The sequence below is a fragment of the Leopardus geoffroyi genome, chromosome A1 (genome assembly GCF_018350155.1).
Source record: "Leopardus geoffroyi isolate Oge1 chromosome A1, O.geoffroyi_Oge1_pat1.0, whole genome shotgun sequence".
NCBI classification, from domain to species: Eukaryota; Metazoa; Chordata; class Mammalia; order Carnivora; family Felidae; genus Leopardus; species Leopardus geoffroyi.
Window position 1 is genome coordinate 150,015,999 of NC_059326.1, and position 22,906 is coordinate 150,038,904.

Consider the following 22,906-nt stretch of genomic DNA (forward strand, 5'->3'; position numbering starts at 1 on the left):
TTAAAAGTGTACAAAAACGCTGAGTCAAGGACTGAATAGAAACCTTTATGGTTTCATCTTTTGAGTAGAATGGTTAATATTTTTTGAATTCTTTTGAATTGATAATGGCAAGTCCAGGTTCCCTCAAATTTGACCAAACTGTTACCTATTTACTAATTATTTTTGTACTGTTCTCTTTGTTTATTTAGCATGTACTGAAAAAGCTCCTGGCCATAACAGAACTGCTTCAACAAAAACAAAACCAGTATACAAAAACTAATGATGTCAGGTAGCAGCCTTCGCCCAAGTGCAGCACGCCCAACACGGTAATTCACGTCAGTATAATGTCTCCTTTGCTCTTGCCAAAAAATAGCACACTTTTCCACATTCCAGTGATGTGTGAGCTATGCAAACAAAATCCAAGATTCTGCTGGTGAGTAACTGTGCCAGCAGCTTTTTGTAAGCTACCTGTGCAGGATATTTGCACTTTTTCCACATACGGAATCAATCTTTACCAACTTCTGAGCCTTGGTGTACAGATCACCTTTCACACAACAAAATGCTATGACTGTATCTTGAACTTGGAAAATGTATTTTCCCTACATCCAATTGCCAAAAAAAGAACTATGAAACCAACTGACAAGAAAAAGGATTCTGTTGACAATTGAGGATAACTGGAGCACTGACTGTTCTTACTGTAACTCCTTCCTCATTAGGAATACGACCGTTTGACTGTTCATTGACTATTTGTATTTACAGTTTCCAGAGTTTGCCATTATAATAGGAACAATCTTTGCTGTATACTTTTTTAAAATACTGTGCTATTTCTCTTGCTGGAACTGTTGAAAGAAAATATATAGAATGGATCTATTGCTCATCAGCTTTATTTTTTAAACATACCACTTATTTTGTTGGAATTGTCAAAGACTGTATTTAGATCTCATGATGCTTTCGTTACATGTTTACAACAGTAAATAGTTTGAATTCAATAAATATTATTGGTCGTTGTACTGATCAAGGCATGTTCCCCATTCATCCATTGTATACATTACCAATTTATTTTGTGTTTAAAAACACCTGGAATGCTTTTGTTGAAAGTATTCATTTCCAAACTGATGTTTTTAAACAGTTCTCCATCTTTGAACTTCTGACTACTTGTTCTATCTGCTGCATATTTAGTTTGTATAGTTTTATTTGCTTCTGTATATGTATTTTTGTGAAGTATTCACAAGGGTTAAGTTAAAATAAAACCAAGGGATATCTTGAATAATTGTCTAAATCCAGCTAAGCATTTCATTTCATTATTTTCTTTCTCCTTCAGGGGCAGTTCAAATTTAGTACCAGAGCAAGGCCTAGCAAGAAAAAGACAAGTAACAATTCCTTCCCTCCTACGATGGTGTAGGAGGGAGAAGGCACACAAAAAGTAGTACATGGCAGAAAAGCCTTCTGTGGAGGCAGGTGAGCAGTGGTGTTCAACAGCCCTGTGCTCCTTTCTCTTGGTGTCAATTCCATTACTTTACTTTTCCATCACTCCTGCTTTACGGGAGTATCCCACTTGGGTTACAGGATGAAGGATAGACCAGAAGGGACATGGAGCAAAGAGGTCCAAATTCTAGCACTAGGCAATCGAGTTCTCCACCACTGATCACATTTTAATGCCACGTTTATCTTTGAAGCGGGAATAGGAAACGTCATTTACCTTTGTAGGGTGGAACTTGCAGTAACTAGTTGGGTCAATGATGAAATAAAGCCTCTAAAACTTTTAAAATGGGGCTGGGTAGGAGACCTTGCTCAGATGCCAAAGCTTACTGACCTAAAAGACAAACAAGGTAAATTACCAACACTCCACAGTGTTGTCTAGAGGCTAGCAGCACTGCTACATAACTTGGAATGCACTGGAAAATGGTCAACTTAAGCTTCTTCTATTCGACTTTTATAAAATCACACTTAATGAACTTCATTCCTCATTCTAAAGTGAGAAGGAAAAATAAAAAACCTAAAATATAAAAAATTATTAGAAGAATATGCATATAGTAAATACTGTCCTCAAATACTGAGATGTAATTAAAATATACTCCAAATGGAAGGTGCAGCCTGGGATACACAGACATTGAGGAAAGCTGTGTATCCATAACATTCAGATTCACGGGCTGAGTTTTGCCGAATTCCTTCAACCAGTATTCCAGAAAAAATTCAACAGACATCCATAATTTGGTTCCAAATTATGAATAAAACAGAATAGTAAAATCATAGTTAAATACCTGAATACTATTTCTATCCAACATTTATTAACACTTAATATAGGCAACCACTATTCCAATTAATCCTAGTAAACATCGGTGATTATTTTCCCCATTTGCACCTTAGGAAATTGGTAAAGAGGTCTGTGGAGTTACATTTAATATCAACTCCAATTCGAATTAAACTTCTTAAACATCTTTAATTTGAAAAATTCTTAGTAACTATAACACCTATCTACTGGTTAATAGCAACTTAATATTTTTATCGAGACAACTATTCAAGACTGCATATTTACCAGGATGCCTGGGTGGCTTCCAATTGGTTACACGTCCCAACTTCAGCTTGCATCACGATCTTGCAGTTCATGAAGTTCAAGCCCTGCGTCAGGCTCTGTGCTGACAGCTCAAAGCTTGGATTCTGTGTCTCCCTCTCTTTCTGCCCCTCCCCTGCTCTGTCTCTCGTTCAAAAATAAACATTAAAAAAATATTAAAAAAAAATAAAAGACTGCATATTTACTTGATTTCTCTTTTAGAAACCTATTTGATAATGTTTTCAGGTAACTGAGGAAAACAAATACTACCACTTGACAGCTGAAGTGCATTTTGTAGTTCAGTAGTAACCTACAAAAAGCTAAGTAGATCACAGTGACATTTGAGAAACCATTTATATAAAGGCTTGTAGAGAGTGAAAAACATTCCCTAGCACATTTAAAGCAGACTACTCGGTTTTTTTAACTTTTGTGCTTTTCCTTAAAAAATAGGTTTGCATATTGTAATTTGTTTTAAACAATACAGGCAAATAAATTACAGCTTTCACTACTATAGAAAGATTAATTTGATATTAGTCATGATGGGGCAAGACTATCTAAACCAGGTGCTATTCTGGCCCCTTTTAAAAGGTTTTATTTCACATAAAGCTATCCTGAAAGGGAAGAAAATTTAACTAACAAAAATAGAAAATTTACTATCTTTAATGCTTTCACGTCATTTCATTTTTAAATAAACTTAAATGCCAGATAGGTTTCATCCTTCTGTTGATTAGTTAGCATTGAAAAGTCAATTTCAAATGGTTAGACAGAATCAACCAGGTCATCGTCAGTCCATTCTTCCTAAGAAGGAAAGAAAATGTAGTAAGAATAACATTACACTGAAGCATAACATTAATGTTTACTTCCTTGCCTCCTTTTAAGAAAATGTTCTACTTTTACTCTGCTGATTATAGGAAAGTAAATCAACCAGGAAACTTTGTGGTAGTTCAATCTTAGAGTAATATGGCTTGGTCTTACCAGACTACACCAATGACAAGTAAAGGTTACAACTGTGACCTTTTGCCTCCTATTAATCTGTATCTAACTTATAAGGTTCATTTTTTTAAAAAAAGGGTAAGAGAAGAATCCTGGGAGAGTCAAATAGCAAAAATTTAGCATGTTCTATTTCTGCTGCCTTCCATAATCACAGGAAGAATTCGTCAAGTAACAATCATACTGCTTCACAACAGGCTAAGATAATAAGAGAATGTACATAAAGAAGGGTGCAAGAAAATGAAAATGAAGGCTTTCAAAGCCCACACCTCTCTAATACTCATGTTCTGGAATGATAAAATCTTAACAGTATGGTCAGACCAAATTACACAACAAGAGTAACTTAAAATTTACCTTTGGACAACATACCTCCTCATGTTTGGGTTTCTTTGAGACATAATCATCATCTTCATAGCCTTTCCTCTTCTTCCTATGATTGAGCAACCATCAGTAAACAATCGAATACTGGTAACAAAAACTACAAAATAAACTAGCAAGGCTGGTAAATGGTATGTATGTATCTGCTGAAGAACAAAGCCTGCATAAATGGAAAGAGATGAACTACGACGGATAGGAAGACAGTATCTTTCAAATTAATCTTTACAGTCAATGCAATTCTAACTAAAGTCCTAATAAAGCTTTTCCTGGAACCTTTCAAGTATAACTCTGATGTGTGAAAGACTGCAAAAATAGCCAAAGAATCTGAAAGAACAGTGTGGGGCCCTTGTCCCAGTTATCATCAGAACACTATATATAAGAGATATGGTAACTTAAAGTATGGGACTAGCAAGATTTAAATAGATCAACAATCAGAGCAGACAAGCAAAAAAACAACTATACATAGGAACTTAATATACAATGAATATTTAACTGAGAAAAATTATGAATTTTTAAAAAAGTGACTAGCATAACATTACTGATTTTAAAAAATGAGTATTAAGATTTCTACCTCAGAACGTTCACGAATAATTCTAAATAGTTTTGACAGCTAAACAAAAAGCAAAATGTAGATTAACTCAGGGTAGGAAAAGGTTTTGAGATATAAAGGTGTAAAACAACACAAAGTAAAACAGAAGAAATCTATCACAAGGTGAAACAGAAGAAAACAGGTGTAAGATATATTTGAAAAGTATATAAAATATAAAAAGAGCTACAAATCAAGAAGATAACACCAGAAAACCACTCAAAGGTTATAAGCAAGCGATACAGAAGTAGAAATATAAATGTTGAACACAGAAACATCAATGCCTCACAGTAATAGGGGAAATGCAAATTAAAATACCAATGTGATCACTTTTTTCACCCAGACTGGTAAAAGTTAAAGATTCATACTATTAAATGTACAATATGTATGAAAACAGTAATGAAGAGAAAAAAACAAACTTCCTCATACACACATGCAGAGAAAATGATGGCAAAGGTAAAACACCTAGAAATTACCCCTGAGGTCACAAGTGGATTCAGGCTTTGATCTAACAGAACTTTGGTTTACCTGAATCGGCAGACTTTAATAATGACAATGTAGTTATTACTTGTGTAATGGAAAAAAGATAAAGGAGTTTATTCATAAAGAAAACAAATATTTTATCCTAACGTAATGCCTGTTAAGTGTGGTCCACGGACCAGTGCTGGTCAATCCATGAACCATTTCCACTATGCAAGAAGATTAAGTACAGAAACTGAGTGTGTGTTTAGAAACTTTTACAGTAATTTTGTTGATTTTATGTCAGTTGAATCTAATAAAATTTAAGCTTATATTTTGTCTATTTCATTTTTCTAGTAATTTATTGCTTGCATTTTATAATGGATTAAAAAAAAGGCCCTTTATACACAGTTTGAAAAGCACCTCTCAAGTACTCATGCATAGGCAGAATTTGCTTGACATAGTGTAAAGCAGATAGTAACTTGGGAGTAAGAGGTAGTACTCTGGCAATTCAGAATTTTGGCTTACGGGCTGGGCCATTCAGTTACCTAGCTAGAAGGGTAGATTAATATTCAGTGGTCTAATCCAGAGGGTGGTAAATTTTTCTTTAAATGGCCAAAAACTAAATATTTTACACCCTGTAGGTCACAAAGTCCGTTTCTGTCACAACTAACCAACTCCGGCAGTAGTGTGAAAACAGCCACAGACAACATGCAAATTAACGGGTATGTCTCTGGTCCAAGACCAGTCTTTCTAAAAACAGGTAGTAGTTCACATTTGGCCTGTGGGCCAGAGTTTGCCAGCCCCTTCAAAATCTACGTGGAAAGAAGATGATCAGTGCTGTAATAATTTTACTTACCAAAGTCAACATTTCTTTACTTGTCTGTAACCTCTCTTTCATTCCTATGAGTTACCACTGAAACCCAGGAGTGAAATCTACCAATTTTAAGTCCTATGCTAAGCCATGCTTTGCAATTATAGTTATGAATATAATAAAGTAGACCCATATTTGGCATGCTTCATAAATCTCCTACTACCACTGTGTACTTACACAGTTTGACTCATGTGTACCTGGATCTGAAGGCCATGGAACACTGTTCTGGTTTCTCATTATCCAATCGAGTATATTTACCAACTATAGAGATAACATCTTAGATGCATCCTTAGCTGTAAGATGCCAGGGCTCATTCCCACTAAATACTAACAAGTAAGGTAGAACCTTTGAATCAGAATGCATTCCACAGAAAATAGAAAATAGTTTTTCCATTCTTATTATGTGTCTGGACGCCCAACTGTTCAAACTCCTGAAAGATTAGGTTTGAGTGGATCCTTCAATTTGCAAAGCATCAAGAACCTGAATTCTCTAGCTGCCACACTTAGCCTACAAATCGGTAAGATACCTTACAGGTCTTCCTTAAGTATAAAGTTTACCACCGAAAGAAAATAAGCCAACTTTCCCTACTCTACCTAATAGAAACCTGGAACAGTATACTTGTTCCCTCAGACAAGGTGTCAGACCTGCCAAAAACCTAAAGATTAAAAGAGCAAGAAGAGGTTCAAAGACTCCTGAGAAAGACTCTAGAGACCCCACAAGGAGTAAAAGAACGGGACAGGGCCTGCAAGCCAAAGAACACATTAGTCATAGCAGGAGAACTGTATAACGAAAACCAGACCATTACCTCGTGTTTATCCTGTTAGAAATGTCCACTCAATTAAAAAAATCCAACTTAAGGAGTAAGTCATTTTTCCCTGCGAAAGCAGTTACCAATTAAATGACTTATCTTAAGGATGAGCTAGACTTGACAATTGTCGAATAACACATCTACTTACGTAATTATGTTAAGGGCAAGCTCAGCAGAGTGACATCTCTCTAACTTCTGTTTCAGAACAGCAACTTCTTCAGATCTGGGTGGTTCATATTTTTTTACCAAGTTTCTCATACCTAAGTGGATAAAAAGATTTATAACAGATAATAAAAAGTCTTTTCCCATAAGGGAGCGGAGTACTGTCCCACCTTATAATGGGAATAACAAAACTCTTGAAATGTGATTATTATTATTATCAGGATTTGCATTGCTCTGCATTAAAATCCAACGAACAGCACACTTCAAGTAATTAGAGCTGTCTGCTGGTTAGCCCATAGCACATACAGCACAAAAATAACCATGTTCTACATTCTAGTCAGTTTTTTTCCAAATCCCACCATGGTCACTTTCTGCTCAGGTTTAAAGCTTTATAAATCCCATGATTTAGTGAACATGCTTTGTTTCCTGCCACCAACTGTATTTATAACGTTCTGTCCTACAGATGGTGGTCCAAAGGTTATACTTCTTACTTACAAAGGAAATCACTATTAGATGACATGTAATTAAGGGAGGATGCTTAGTAAAATGTGTCAATGGTCCTTCACTTCAACAACATGCAGATCCTATACAATAAAGCATCGCCAAGAAAACAAAAATGTTCTCTTCAGGCTAAAAGCAAACTACTTTGTCAGTGACTTAATAATTGCAGAACGATCCTCTACCCTGGTCTGTTAATATTATTCAACTATAATAAACCTAAGAATATAAACCTCAAGATTTTTCAGGGGACTGATGAGAGATCCAGGGCTTATTACTAGCTGGCCACATGCTCAAATAGGGAGAGCTACTGGCTTATTTCATACTGCAAACAATGGAGTGTTTTCAACTGAATACTGATGACTCTGTACCCTGAGGACAGTATCTTTGTTCCAAAAACTTATGAATAAGATACCTTATCGTTAAAGCTCTGAATGTTTTGTCAAGAGCTATCCTTCCTTCATGTTAAAATAGTGGAGTAAATTAAAGATCCTTGAGAAGAAATCAGTAATAAATTGTCAGTGTACAAGGAGCACTGTGGGTTATCTTTAAGGCCCATTTTACCCACTAAATTCCATGATCCTAATGAAGATCTCTAGCCACATCACAATTAGCTTTGGAAGTGAACCCTCTAGTGGTGTAACTGAAGACATACAGTTTTATGATTCATAAATCACAAATCCATCATTCTCAATTAAAGAGGAAAGGAAGCCCTCAATTTCAAGGAGAGAATCAAGGAATGATATTTACATGCTCTGAAGCATCTTAACTTTTAAAACATAATATAAAAAGTACACCCATTTACCCATTTCTGCAATAGCGATCTTTATGCTATTTTATTGGTTTATTATTTCAACTGCATATTTAATTAGCAAGAACAAATACCACAAAAAATTTGGGGGACAAATACAACAGACTGAATCCTAGAGCTTAGTGGCCATGAGCATTTAGTGCGACATAGGCAAGAAGGAAGGACAGGGCTGGCTGATCTCTACTCAACCTTAAGACAGGGTTTCTCAACAATGGCACTCAGCAGTGTCAGTTTGGGCTAGAAAATTCTCTGTCATGAGGGGCAAGATTTGTTTCCCAAGTCTGCTATTCTCTCACAGTTCTGAAGCCCAGAAGTCTAAAATCAGTTTCAATGGGCCAAAATCAAAATGTCAGCTGAGCCAGGCTCCCTCTGGAGGCTCCAGGGGAAAATCCAGCTTCTGGTGGCTGCCAGCACCCCTTGGCTTGTGGCCATATCACTCCCGATTTTCAAGGCTGCCATCTCTGTGCTCTATCTTCACAATGGCTTCTCTGTCAAACGTCCATTCCTCTGCCTTTCTCTAACTAAAAAAGACTCCTGTGATGCATTTATGCCCTACCTGGATATCCAAGATAATGTCCCCATCTCAAGATCCTTAACTTTAATACATCTGCAGAGACTTTATAACAACATTCACAGGTTCCAGGGATTCAGACATGGGTGTCTTTGGGGAGCCACTTTTCAGCCTAGTGAGACTATGCTGAATTATAAGACGTCTAGCAGCATTCTTACTTCTACCAAATAGATGCTGGTAGCAGCCACCACCACGCCAAGAGTTCTGACACCAAAAGTGTCCCAGATAATGCAAAAATCACACCCATGGCTTCTGTAACACCAACGTGACTAGCAAATGACATGTATAAACTAGTTAGAGCTGATTACAAAACAGAACACCAAATTTAAGTATTATCTTTGATTTGGTTCCATTTAGATCTTTTTCTGTGCCTACCACATATCTGTGCACACTTGAAAAGGTCTGTTTTGAGTCTTAACCCTCTCTGAATCTTATATTTTCACTCTCCTATTAAGGCTATATGTGTGAAAAGTACTTCCTTTAGGGTACCTTCTATTTGTTCTCCACCAATGTATCCTTCATGCCTCCATGATACATTAATTCAATGAAAGTAAATCTAAACAATAATCTATGTCTCAAGTTAAATATCAAGATAATATTTATTTAGAAAGCAACTTTGTAACAGAAGAACATTTTATAAAAGTTGTTTCACTTACTTTTCATTATATCTAGTAACTGTGACAAGCAAGTTCTGTTCTCTTTCAACATCAGACTTTCTGATAAATAACTGGTAAAGAACAGAAAAAAAGTTTTAATCTATTGAACACATACAGCATCTTGAGTAATATGGCATCATAAATTAGTTTCCTCCACATTCATTTCATCAAGGTCAATTTTAAAATTTACTTTAAAAGTATTAAATAACAAAACTTTGAACACAGAACTATAATCTATAACTATTAGTCTTAAGAATTTAATACCACTCAGTTTAAAGGGTGTTTAATGTTAAGACTAATTTGTCTAAATTTTGTAATATATATGCTTTCAGAGAAAAAATGATATGCAAATAACATTAAAAGTATCGATTATCACTACGGTTAAGTGCTTAATATACAAACCCTATGAATCTAACTTCGTTTGACAGGTGACCAATCTGAGTCAGAGGCACGGACAGGTCAAGACTTTATAACTTGCCCAAAGTTATAAAGATAGGAAGAAGGAGAGCTGGAGCCTGGCACTAGGAAGGCTTCTCTCTCCCCTTAGTATCAAGTGAACTCTTCTTGGTACTAACAGGTATTCAAACCAGTTAAGAATATCAACTTATGCTTTACAAATCTTTTGTATCATATCTGCAAAGAGTCCAAATCAAAAGTGTTAATACTTTTCTATAAGTGGATGTAAAGCCCAATTACCTTTCTCAGAACCAATGACAGCAGCATGAAAATACAATGTCTACATTCAAATAGTTATTCTGAGCTTGAACTATAATTGATAAAAGCCCAAGTGAACAGATTCTCAAGCTGTAAGTAATCTTTCAAACCCAAGTGCAAAATAATTATTAATTCCTCTGAAAAATAGTGAAATGCATAAATGAATAGTGAAATAGTGAATTGTATTTCACTACATTGTTGAAATACAATTACAACAAAAGGAAGACAATTAAGAAATTTTGTTGCTATCTTTTAAACTATACAGATTATTTACAGGTTATTATGTAAGTCTGACAACTAAGGTTGATACTATAACTTCATCATCTATGATGGGAATTAATTTTAGACATAAAAATGCATTTCTGGTTATCAGTAATACTACCAGTTTTTTCCTTTTCCTTTTCTCCCTAAAACCCCTCATACTTTTGGCATCTTCATTTGTTTCGTTTCATTCTTCCTTTCCTTTCCACCCCTTAATCATAAGGGTGATACATTTGGTTCTAAGAGATAGCTGACCAGACCATTTGCTTCTATGAAGCTTTAAATTAGCAACTCGATCTCAATCCTGAATTAGAATTTTAGTATTTTGATGAAAAAAAATTCAGTAAAAGAAGAAAACTCAGAACTAACAAGAGAACATCGTAGGAGTAATAATCTAAAGCATCATCCAGAATATAACAGCACAAGGGCTTTCCCTTTTTGAAACCAGCAATAAATGTAAAGGCAACTCCAACATATCCCCAAAGTTTGCAAAGTAAATGAGAACTTAAAAGTGATTTGAAAATATTTTCTCAAAGTAAAAAAAAAAAAAAAAAAAAAAAAAAATGCCCACATGTTTATATTCCCTGGGAAATTCAAAAGTGTATTTAATTTACAAAGAGCCCAAATTACCACAATTTCAGTTTTGGCTCTCTGAAATTATAACTACACTTTCAAGGTGACATAAACTCTCATTTGGACTTTAGGATGCTTCATGCCTCTTCATCTAGTTGAGGAAAAACAGAAAAATCTCATCATTGGAGAAACTGCATATACACTGCCTAAGATACGATGCTTAAACAAATTAATCAAACATTTGGTTAGCGGAATTGTGGAAAAGAGGCTTTCTCCTCTTCGAGGCTGGAAGCTCCACACCTAATCTCCAAAGACATCAATTATCTGTGGCTGTCTTTCCTAACAAGAACAAGGATTTAGAGCTTTGTTCATGTTAACAGCACAGTGCATAGTATATAGGAGGCGCTCAGAAAAAGTTTTGCTTAAATAAGTGGAGGTATAGATTACTTTGGGATTAAATGTTTAGATTTATGCACATTTGGTGAGCTGTGTTTGTGGAGAAGAGGCATAACAAAAACCTAAGCCCACAATCCCTTATCTTGGATTTGTTTTGAAATACATAAACTGTTCGTGTTTTGGAAAGGGAACCTGGTGAATACTCCATGAAATGTGAAACAGTCCAGTGATGTCTGTGGAAGGATACCTGTTATCTGTGACACTCATATTTGTGTAAGGAAACATATACATACTCCCATTAAGTTGAATAAAGATGAAATCACATCTGTTCACGTCTGCTGCCACCATTATCAACAGATTTTGAAATTATGGATGAGGGGCTTATAAACGTGTAGAACAGTTTACGTTCAGAAAGTCTGATCATCTTTCCTCCTCAGCTTTTTCCAGGAATAAAATCAGGCAGAACTTCAAAGGCCACAGAGAAATTATTATAAAAATTTACAAAGTCTAATTTGCTACTAGCCTGTGTTTAAGTTACAAATCAATATGACAATAATGCTTAATTAATCTGTGCATAAGACTTTGTTGTAAAGAATCAAGTAAACTTAATTCAGGGAAAGTGCTTATCGCAAAGCCGAGTTCACAATGGGCATTTATGTATCAGCTATCTATAGCTCAAGTGCAATTCACTCGGACATTCCCTCAAGTATTATTCATTCCCCAGTTCTTTCCTGAATTCCACATGCCACACATGCTCCACAGCAGGAGATAAATGATAAACCAAGGCAGATTATTTGCTGTGTACATGCTGCTTACCAGTTTACAAAACTTGTCCTATACTGAGAGCTAAGCTTTCGAGGATCACTGGATTTACTTCTACTTTAGTCATAAAATGGATCCTCTCAGCTCAAAGGCACTCAATCTTTAAAGATTTCCTGAAAAGGTGATTTCATTTCCATTCTCAGTTGCCTTCACCAACCCTCCCAACTATAGTAGATATAAAGGACTATAGTCACAAAGTGAATTAATTTCACTTAAAAACTCAGTCTCCAAGGAAGGAATAAACTGACTCAGCAAAGTTAAAACACAGATCAGTACCTTTCCATAGTAATTCCTGCTCGAGATGCACTAGATAAAATGGCAGTCAGGGCAATTTGGGAAGGTGTGTATAAAAGGTAAGCATCTGTTAACGCAATTCTATTAAGAAAGTCATCGGCTGTTTTCCTCAACATTTCTGGATTCTCCATCATGGGGTAGCGAGTCTAGAAAGGAAGTTTGTAAATATTATCACTTCTGAGATTTAATGCACTAATAACAGTTCAAAAATATTTATATTAACAACATAATGCTTAATAGAGGATTCTTTTATTTATGAAATTAACACCCGAGCTTAATCGTTCCATGTAAGATTGTTTTGTATGCAGCGCCAGAATGTACCAAAAGTGCAGTCATTAAATTCTGCATGTTTTAAGAATGTGCTTTTCCTCAGGGGCTTCCACGCTTTTTTTTTTAATCACAACCCATAACAAGAAATACATGCTTTAAGATAATTTATCTAAACTTCCTAGTATAGTACTTGGCACTATGCTGATTTATGTTAATCCCTCTCTTTGTCCTTTTCCACTTGAAGAGGAAGGGGAAGAGAGGTTTGAAGTTGACCTAGGAAATACACAGTCCAAGGTAAACGCTTCTCAAGGCAAACCAGATGATTCAGCTACAAGACCATTTAGGAATCAAAGCACTACCTCATCTTGATTTGAAATTCCTGCTACTTAAAGTTTAGTTTTGGGAAGAAGTCAATGGAAATGGATCTTGGTTTGATTACAGAATGCTTTTTAGAATATGCCCAAGAAATATGGACGATCTAATATTTGCTAAAAACTCTTCTTATACTTAAGATGAACTCCAAATCCTAAATCATCAGGTCTATTTCAAATATCTACATCAAGTCCCAAAGCAGTAAGAAATTTCTTCTATACCCTCAACAAAATATCCAGAGTCATTTGTACCATCACACCCACAACTTACCATTCTGAAATGCCTGACCGCTGGTATGACAAATGAAGACATTCCACTCTGGCCACAGTGCTCCTTTTCCCAATATATTTGCTCAATTACTTCACCGCCATTCCCTGACTTCCTCCCCAGAACCTCTGGTCCCTTATCCCACTGTTTGCTCCTACTCACCACTGGTCATCATTTCCCTCCAGAATTTCCTGCCCCAATATGCTGTCAACATATGTATACTATACCCCGATTTCTGAGTGTTGCTACAGAAAACAATACCACCAAGAGTCTTGTAATATTACTATAAATTCAAGTTCACTGACTCAGCAGGGCTTTTAACAATTATGTTCCACAGAAAATTTGTTCTCTCATTTTTCAGCAACTGTGTTCAACGTTTTCCCCCTGTCTCAATGTCTTTGATAATTTTCTGAAACTCCAACACTCTCTGTAAATGATCTCGGCTTTTAAGAGAGACACTCTTATTTCCTGTCAGCACTAGTCCCCCAGGCGTAACACTGTCCTCAACCCATATTTCCCTCTTTCCGTCTGTTACTATAAAAGACCTACTATTCTCTCAAGGTCAACTCTACTTTGCTTTGAATCCCATGCCAACTACTTCTACCGTACTCCAAAGAGAAACCTGAGCTACTTACTTTTCACTCCTTCCTTTAAGCTTTTTCTCACTGCTGTCCTTATCAGTTTCTTCCACAAAGCAAAACACAAAAAAAAACAATCGTCTCTCTCATCTCTTTTTAGGAGTTCCCCCATCTTCTCAATCATTCATCTTTTTCCACTTCAAAGACAAGCTGTTTAATCCATGTTACACCTACTTGCTTGCTCACCTTCTATGTATTCCCCACTGGTTCCAGCCTGCTTTCTTTCTCCACACTCAACGGAGACTAATTTCACAAAAATCACAAATGACCCTTCTGGCACTAAATCCAGCCGACACTATCCTTGTTCTTTTACTTTGCCTGAATTCTGAACAGGCCTGGAAAGGAGCCTGTGCTCATCTTCTAAAAGTACTCTTCTTCCCTTCAGTTCTCCAAAAAGTGCTATCTCTCTGAATATTCTTCAGTCTCCTTACTAGCGTCTTATGTTTCTCCAACTACTCTTTAAATGGTCCTTATGGCCAATCCACTTTAAATTTTCCAAGAGCAACACCACCTATATCCATTCTGATTTAGCCTAGCCATCTGCTCTGATCTCCAGACACACGTGATGTCTTGCAGCTATTAAAAGTTATGTCCTCAACCAGATTTATCAATCAACCCCCACCCCTCCACCATCCACAAATCTCTGCTATGCCAGTGTTTCCTATATCAGGAAGCAAACCACCATCTACCTATATCCTTAGGCCATAAACCTGGGGTTCCTCTTCTGTTCTCAATCTCTATTATGAAATCAATCCCCAAGCTCTAGTGATTCCGCCAGGATTCTGTCCAGGAAGCTCTCTCTGTATCCACTGCCACTATCAGAGTCAAACCAACCACCATCTTTTGCTGGACTACTTTAACAGTATCTGACTGGTACCCCTTCATCCGTTCTAATCCATTCTCCACACTCTGCCTGATGCGTGCATATGTGCAATAAATGTATGATGCAGACTGATGCAAGGGCTTGCCAACAGGACTTTTTTATTAACTGCAAACTTCATCATGCAAATCCCCAGACTTAAGCCTTACAATGGTTTCCCACCGCTCTACTCAAAATCCTTAGTACCGCCTCCACAGCAGAGACTCTACCTCCCACTCAGGCAGCACTCTGTGGCAGTCTTCCCCCTCTATCTCTAAGTTCTGTTTAGGTTCTTTAGTGCACCATGGTTTCTTAGATCTGGGCCTTTGACCAAAGAAGTCTTTCTGACTAGGATGTTCTTTTACCTAATTCCTACTCTTGCTCTGAAATTTCATTCTAAATGACACTTTCTTAGAACTGTCTTCCTTTCTCTCAACCTGCTATCTCATTCTAAAGTATCCTGTATTTTTCCATCTATAACAATGAGCATACTGAATATATACTGTCTCTCCCATTAGACTCTAAGGCCTCTGATAGTTGAGGGCGTTCCTGTCTTCATCCTCAAGAACAGTGTTTTGGCATATGGAAAGTGCCCAAATTTTGCCACTCAATTGAGATGAATGAACCAGTTTTTTACTTCCATTTTGACTTCACTCCCACTTTTCAAGTCCTCTGTGAGGGCAAAAACAAAATAGCTTAAGTTGCTTTTGCGCATGTTTATCTACTTATATTTTTGATGCATATATATTGATTCAAGTTCACAATGCACTAAAACTAGAAATCACTTTGCAATCTTCTAGTTTAAAATTAAGATTTTTTTGTGGTTCTTTAAATCAGATCCATGACAGTATACTCCAGAGTTAGAAGACTTAAGTTCAAAAGCATTACTCTAAATTGACAATAGTCCTCATTATAGTTCTTTGACCAATATTTGCAGATCTACGAAATAAAAAGCTCCAGGGGCGCCTGGGTGGCGCAGTCGGTTAAGCGTCCGACTTCAGCCAGGTCACGATCTCGCGGTCCGTGGGTTCGAGCCCCGCATCGGGCTCTGGGCTGATGGCTCAGAGCCTGGAGCCTGTTTCCGATTCTGTGTCTCCCTCTCTCTCTGCCCCTCCCCGGTTCATGCTCTGCCTCTCTCTGTCCCAAAAATAAATAAAAACGTTGAGAAAAAAAAAATTTTTTAAAAAAGCTCTGTAAGTGCAGCCCAACAATCTGAGTTAACAAGCCTTTCAGGTGACACTCAACTTTGAGAACTAATGATGTGGAAGTCCACGCTAAACTCATGTTTCGGATGAGCTCATGTTTTAACAATCAGGACGAATATAGATTATAACAAGATTTCAGATTCTTCTGGTTCAAGAACTATAGCAAAGGTGTACACTCTACTAGTTTACCTTTTATATCAGTAAGAATACCTTTAAATCAATGAGAAAGCCCTCAAATGGTCTATAAGGATTGTGGACAATAAGGTGGAAATTCAGTTGTTGTATAAGAAGTAGTTCGTATTCCAAAATCTGTTCGAGTGCCTTCTCCTGTCCAAGAGGACTCTCCCGCAGATTTCCAACAAACTGTGGACTAGATACATTGAATTCATCTACTTTGCAGGCCAAAAATGCACAAGTGAGCCTAGAGGAAAAAACAAAGGGAAGGGAATGGTATCTGTACATACTTTGAGAAATACCTGAATATTTTATTTCTAAAAATAGGTTCTAAAAATGCATAATATTAATAAGCGACTACGCTAAATATTGCAAGAAATTTATTTAAAAAAAAGAGAAAAAGAAAGTTTCCTGTTCAAACTTTTTATCCATTAGGAGACTATAAAATTAGGTTGAACTGTATAATCTTGCCACAGCATTTAACCATTATTGACTACTATTAATGGCAGTTTTGTACAGTTCAACATAAATATCTAGAAAAATAATTGAAAAATAAAAGTACTCTGAATCATGAAATGTAGATGAAAAAACACAACAGTACACAGAGGTGTACCTGGGAAGGTAGGTTAAAAGAACACTGGAAGGCCATCAGTGATGTCTCTAAAAGCATTTCAATAGGGATTATTACCTCAGGAACTAACCTATGAAACTCTCATGGCTAGTACCATAAATTTCAGGTAAGAAACTAGTAAACAAATTACCGCAAAAATCAAAATTCGAAGTAACAAGGGCCTGACCTAGACTAGTAGAAATGGAAATGAAAGACAGAAAATAAACAGGGACAATGTCACTGACAGCAAACTCTTTGATGAGTCTCACACTAATTTCATCCTTATGTTTAAGGGACCTTTATTAAATTGAAGTGAATATGGAGCTACAAGACTTGTAAACTAACTGATGTACAAAGACAGGAGGTACCACAAAGGATTCTCATTGGAGCAACAGGGAGAAGAAAGGTGCCACTAACAGAAAGAGATATTAGCGAAGTTAGTTTGAGAAAAACAGAATTTAAATTTGGACAAGCTGAAGTTAAGATGACATCAGTATTACAGGGAGAAAGTACTGTAGATATATGACAAGTATAAGGATAGTGGAAATTCAAAACAGAATACAAGTCTAAATTATCATTACGAAGTCATTTTTTCCACAAATAGTATAAAAGACTTCTTAAATGAAAATCAATAAAGTAGAATTATACTCACATTATTATCCGGGGGTGATATTCCATTACTGAATTATTAAGATAAAAACGCTTGAAATACATACAAGCTGTACCCTAAGATTAAAAATACATACATTATCAGAATCCACTCACACATACATGTTGTTTCATTAAAAATTTTAAAAAATTTACTTATGCAAAGGTTTCTTTAAAAAAGTTACCCATGCAGAGGCGCCTGGGTGGCTCAGCCAGTTAAGCCTGACTGCAGCTCAGGTCATGATCTCACAATTTGTGAGTTCGAGCCCCGCATCGGACTCTGTGCTGACAGCTCGGAAGCTGGAGCCTGCTTTGGATTCTGTGTCTCCCTCTGTCTGCCCTGCCCCAACTCATGCTCTCTCAAAAATAAATAAATGTTGGAAAAAAAAAAAAAAAAAAGTTACCCATACAAAGTACCAAAACTTCTTAATTCTTCTTTAATCCTATAAATTGTGACGAATTACTATAGAAATGCCACAGCTAAAAGACCCTTTGTTGTTCCTCCTCACACACCCTGGGTTATCTTTCCTATGGGCACTAACTTAATTTCAAAAAGTCTGTATTTATTATTTTTTTAAGTTTATTTATTTTGAGAGAGAGAGAGAATGAGACTGAGATGAGACAGTGCACACACAAGCAGGAGAGGGACAGAAACAGAATCCCAAGCAGGGTCTGCATTGTCAGCGTGGAGTCTGATGTGTGGCTCGAACTCACGAACCGTGAGATTATGACCTGAGCTGAAATCAAGACTCGGACACCTGACTGAGTCACCCAGGCACCCTGTGTGTATTTATTTTAGACTTGAGAATAACAAAGCCACCTAGATTAGAAGAAACCAAGAAAAACACACAAATATTCACAGCTTAAACCAGTCAATCTTGTCAAAACATTGACAGAATTAACACAGTTGGGGCAATAAACCTTCTCTCTAAATCCGCTCTGGGTCTGTGTGATAGATTCATGATCATGTTGCCAAACTAAACAGAAGAGGCACCTACCAATTATTGACCATATCCCATTTCCCAGACTCTGTGCCAAGCACCAATCTATTATCTTTTTTATTCCTTACAACAGCTTGGTGAAGTATTGCCATCTCCACTTTATAGAAAAGGAAAATGACTACAGTGAGGTTAATGGTCTTGTACCAGGTCACACATCCGATGAGCAATAGGGGTGGATTCACCTAAGACCTGCCTGTACTTTTAACCACTATGCAATTCGGCTAGAACCAACAAGATAAACACTTATCTATTTTTAGATAGGAAAAAAAAACAAAAAAAAACCTTTTAAATATTTTAAAAGTTTAACTTTGTCGTTTTATGTGAAACAACAATAAAACTTATCAGTTATAAATAAGCACGTTATGCAAAGACATTCCACAAATAAGTTTATTCAAGAATTCAGTTTCTTCATCTGAAAAGATCACATAAACCTACTGCCTTATGTTATAGCACTTTTATCAGAAAATAACTGAAACTAATCAAGGCCATCTGATATTCTTCATAAATCTTTTATCTCTCAGATGAAGATCAGGTGAACTTAAAAAAAAAAAAACAAAAAACAAAAAAACATCACGAGTACTTTTGAACTTGGTATTTCCAATATACTTCAATTTATATTCAACTTTGAAAATGGAGATTATTTCCGGGGCACTTTGAGTAGCTCAGTTGGTTAAGCATCCAACTTTTGATTTCATGGTTCATGAGATGGAGCCCCGTGTCCAATGTGCTGTCAGCACGGAGCCTGCTTGGGATTCTGTCTCTCCCCCTCTTTTTGCCCCTCATTCGCTCGCAAGCTTTCTCTCAAAATAAATAAATATTAAAAAAAAAAAAAAAAAAAGGAGATTATTTCCTGGGGGGTTATTCTCTATTGAGTCATAAGTTATTCACTCTATATAACTTTGAAACTTAAGATAGACTTTCACTCAAGACAGACTTTCATATTTGATCTTCACAACAAACTGGCAAGAGAATTATGAAAAAATATTTTATACTCCTTTTTTTCTTTCAGCTTTTCAACCTCAGCTGATGTTCAATAAACAAGAATACATTCTAAAGGAACAATTACAAGGACAGTGCATGTAAATCCATATAGCCAAAAAGTCCGAACTACTTGTTTCTCACCATTACCATACCACAGTAAACACACACACACACACACACACACACACACACACACACACACGGAGTTCTTAGAACCAGACATCGGAAACAACCACAAGACAATTTTTTACCAAAAGATAAATCTCCAGCTTCTCCTAATCAAGGCTTAAAAACTTCTTATGGCATGAGTTTTAGCCGGGGCATCTGATTACAAATGATGAACGAATGCATTATCTCAAATGTGTGACAGACTTAAAAAGGCACTAGTCTGTGTTCTACTCCCAGCTCTATTGCTCGTTAGTTGAGAACCTGGAAAATTATTTAATCTTTTCTTTCTAAGATGAGGATGTCGTGACCTGTCTAGCAGATCTCAAAATTCTTCCGACAATGAGACCTGAAATACTTTGTAAGAAACAATACAGAAATTCCTAAATTAAGGAGTTTATCAAAAAATAACAGAGTGACAGAAATGTGAATACATAAATTACATATTTATATAACTAAGGTGCATTTTTGACTACAGCGGATGGAGAACTGAGTGACACATTTAGAAGAGTCCTGATTTCAGAAGTCAGCTAAAGGACATTATACTTCATCAGTATCATAACTTACCACAACAGACCGTGGCATTGCTGGCTTAAACACTGAACAGAATTCTAATAATCTCTTCTCATAGTATTTGCAGAGCATCATTTCTTCGTGAGGCTCAAGAAAGACTGGATCGTTTGGAACAACCTTTAGATCAAAAGTTACAGCGAAAGTTCAACGATTTCAATAATCTTAAAATACTATTCTCTATCCAGATTAAATTTAGTTTTCATCTTCAACCAAAGGGAAATATACCACGTCACTGTTTTTCTTTATAGAGCTACTAATTATTCCACAAAATAGCTTTAGTAAAATATTTGATAAACTGAACTATACCATCATTTCACAATTTCTCAGAATGTCAGCTGGACAGTTGCTTCTTCAGAGAAAAAAGAATGAGGAGTGTGTGTGTGCATATGCTCACAAGTTTGACATCAATTACAAATCAAAAAGAAGATACACACTGTCATTGGCTGGAGAGCTCTCAACGTCCCTTTCTCAGTCATTAAGTCACACAGTTGAGGTAAAAATCAGTAAGTGTCTCAAGGACGATTCTCACCCTTAAAACATTACCTCCTAACTGTCTTTATATACTCTTCTACAGAATACACTAGATGGTTAATAATATAACACTTTTACAACAAATATCCACTAGGTAGTGTTATTGGTTTAATTATGACTACCAAAAAAGGGTATGTTGAAGTCCTAACCCCCCAGTACCTCAGAATGTGACCTTATCTGGAAACGTTCTCTGCAGATGTAATTAGTTAAGACGAGGTCATACTGAAGTACAGTGGGCTCCTAATCCGATACGACTGGTATCCTCAAAAAAAGAACATGCCAAGATACAGATACAGAACACTATGTAGAGAGAGACAGAAAGCGAAGTTACATTGTCACAAGCAAAGGAATACCTAGGATTACCAGAAGCTGCAACAGCAAAGATCCTGCCCCAGAGACTACAGACAGCATGGTCTGACAACTTTATCCCAGACTTCTAGCCTCCAGAACTGTGAAACAATAAACTTCTGTTGTTTTAAGCCACCCAGTTTGTGCTAATTTTTTAGGGTAGCCCTAGGAAACTATCACAGATTCTAATTTTACAGAGATAGTATGGCATTGTGGTTTAGAGCAGAAATTCTGGAACTAGACTCCTTGGGTTCAAATCTTGGCTCTGCCACAATGTAGCCCTGAAAAGTCACTCAACCACTCTACACTTCAGTTTCCTCAGCTGGAAAGCAAGGATAATAGCAGTATCCACTTCACAGGACAGTTATGAGGATTACAGGAACTCACTAAATGCTGAGAATAGTGCCTGGTACACACACGGCGTGGTATGTACTACTTTGCGTAGTACAAAAATTAAGCAGTATGAATCAGAAGTGAATTAAACGGAAAAGTACCTGAGTACCAAAAGGTCTGAAACATGGAATATTTGATGGAGGGAAGCTTGTACTAGAATAGGTGGTGCAATTTATGAAAAAAGATTAAACCGGCGTGAGTTATAAGAGAAAGGATTTGGCTGGCAGGCCCAAAGTCTAAACCATCCTCAACTGGTTTGTGCTAACCCGTCTCCTGTTTCCCCGCGTCCACCCTGCCCCCGAACCCGCCCAATACATTCACCACCAGGTTTCCTGAGGTCTCTTTCTACAACAGAATCTGAAAGGTTAATTCCCCGTTTAAATTTTCAAAGGTTCCCCATCTCATCATCATAAACTCAAACTCCTCACTTCAGCTGGCAAGTTTCTGCACCTGTTCAGACCTTCCGCGACACAGGACCCTGAGCATTCCAAGGCCCCGTCCGGCAACTTTCGACCTCCCACTTTGCACCTGTGGCTCTGTCCGCGCGGAACTTCCTTTCCCATCTTCTCTGCATTAACTACTGGGGAAAGCCTTCCCTGACATGGCCTCTTAACAAACGAAAGGCTCTGCTCCCGCACTACGTTAGCTTCCTACAAAGACCTTCCTTCGCCATGTTACTGATTACTCACCTGCCATTCGACTACGTTAAGGGCGTAGTTCGTCTCCTCAGCCTAAACACCTGGCAAGGTACCCGTCCGTTCGTTAAATAAACGCCCCACGCGCCAGAGACGCACGGGCGGGGGGAGGGGACGGAGGTGTGCGGGGGCCCCAGGGAAGGCAGGGTGGACAAGGGAGGGCGGGCAGCAGCTGCTCAAGAGTTTAGAAGCGAGGGCAGGGGACCGGCCGCCGGGATCCTCACCTTCCCGTTGGCGACCGCTTTGCATTTGAATTTACGGTTGGCGTCCGCCCGCAGTCGTGCTAGCTGCTCCTCACTGGCGAAAGTCCAGTGCCGCTTCTGGCTACTGTTGTGGTACATCGTGAAATCCCAGAGCAGGGCCAGGAAGTCTAGAGAAAAAGACCCCAAACGCCACAACACGGGGGTGGGAGATCACCTAAGCCCCGACCACTAACCCGCCGAAGCCGAGCGCGTCAGTTCGGCGGGCGCCGGCGCGTTGACGTTACGATCACGTGGTACCTCCGTCCGCAGTCGCGTTTCCGGAGCGGACTAAGAGGAGAACACCCCGCGGGTCCCTCCGGCGGGCGCCTGACAGACAAGTGGGCGGAGCCTACGGATACGCTCCTCCTATCTGTGAGCGTAGCCTCTAAGCTCCGCCCCTTCCCGACAAAATTTAAAGGAGAAGCGACAGGCGGGTGTGGAAAACCAGACGGAAGTTCCATGTAGAGGCCAACATGAACAATTCACAGGGGGAATAAGTGGACAAAGGGACCCGGGAAAGTGTCAACTTTTAAATAGGGTACATGAGGAGG

The 22,906-nt window shown here is 37.6% G+C and overlaps 2 protein-coding genes across 6 annotated transcripts in view; one reads left to right on the forward strand and one right to left on the reverse strand.

Annotated features, from left to right (window-relative positions):
- RASA1 (RAS p21 protein activator 1) overlaps positions 1 to 1,262 on the forward strand; it is a 114,287-nt gene extending 113,025 nt beyond the window's left edge. For both annotated transcript variants that reach the window (XM_045497319.1, XM_045497327.1), the window contains one exon: positions 189 to 1,262. In XM_045497319.1, the coding sequence (XP_045353275.1) occupies positions 189 to 272 (84 nt within the window). In that variant the 3' untranslated portion in view covers positions 273 to 1,262. The remainder of the gene's footprint in view (positions 1 to 188) is intronic.
- On the reverse strand, positions 848 to 22,686 carry CCNH (cyclin H). Of its 4 annotated transcripts, none has more exons than XR_006717042.1 (10): positions 22,338 to 22,640; positions 20,141 to 20,263; positions 17,431 to 17,504; positions 16,205 to 16,415; positions 12,366 to 12,529; positions 9,324 to 9,394; positions 6,774 to 6,885; positions 3,875 to 3,950; positions 2,516 to 3,328; positions 848 to 1,792 (listed from the first exon to the last, which is right to left on the reverse strand). XR_006717042.1 is itself a non-coding variant. In XM_045497360.1 (10 exons), the coding sequence occupies exons 3-10, from the start codon at positions 20,219 to 20,221 to the stop codon at positions 3,290 to 3,292; spliced, it is 828 nt and encodes a 275-aa protein (XP_045353316.1). In that variant the 5' UTR covers positions 20,222 to 20,263; positions 20,837 to 20,977; positions 22,338 to 22,448; the 3' UTR covers positions 848 to 3,289. The 4 variants fall into 4 exon arrangements, 3 of the variants coding, with proteins under 3 accessions (XP_045353316.1, XP_045353295.1, XP_045353306.1); XM_045497360.1 differs by adding an exon at positions 20,837 to 20,977 and having other exon boundaries at positions 848 to 3,328; positions 22,338 to 22,448; XM_045497339.1 differs by having other exon boundaries at positions 848 to 3,328; positions 22,338 to 22,686.
- Positions 22,687 to 22,906: the final 220 nt, after the last annotated feature.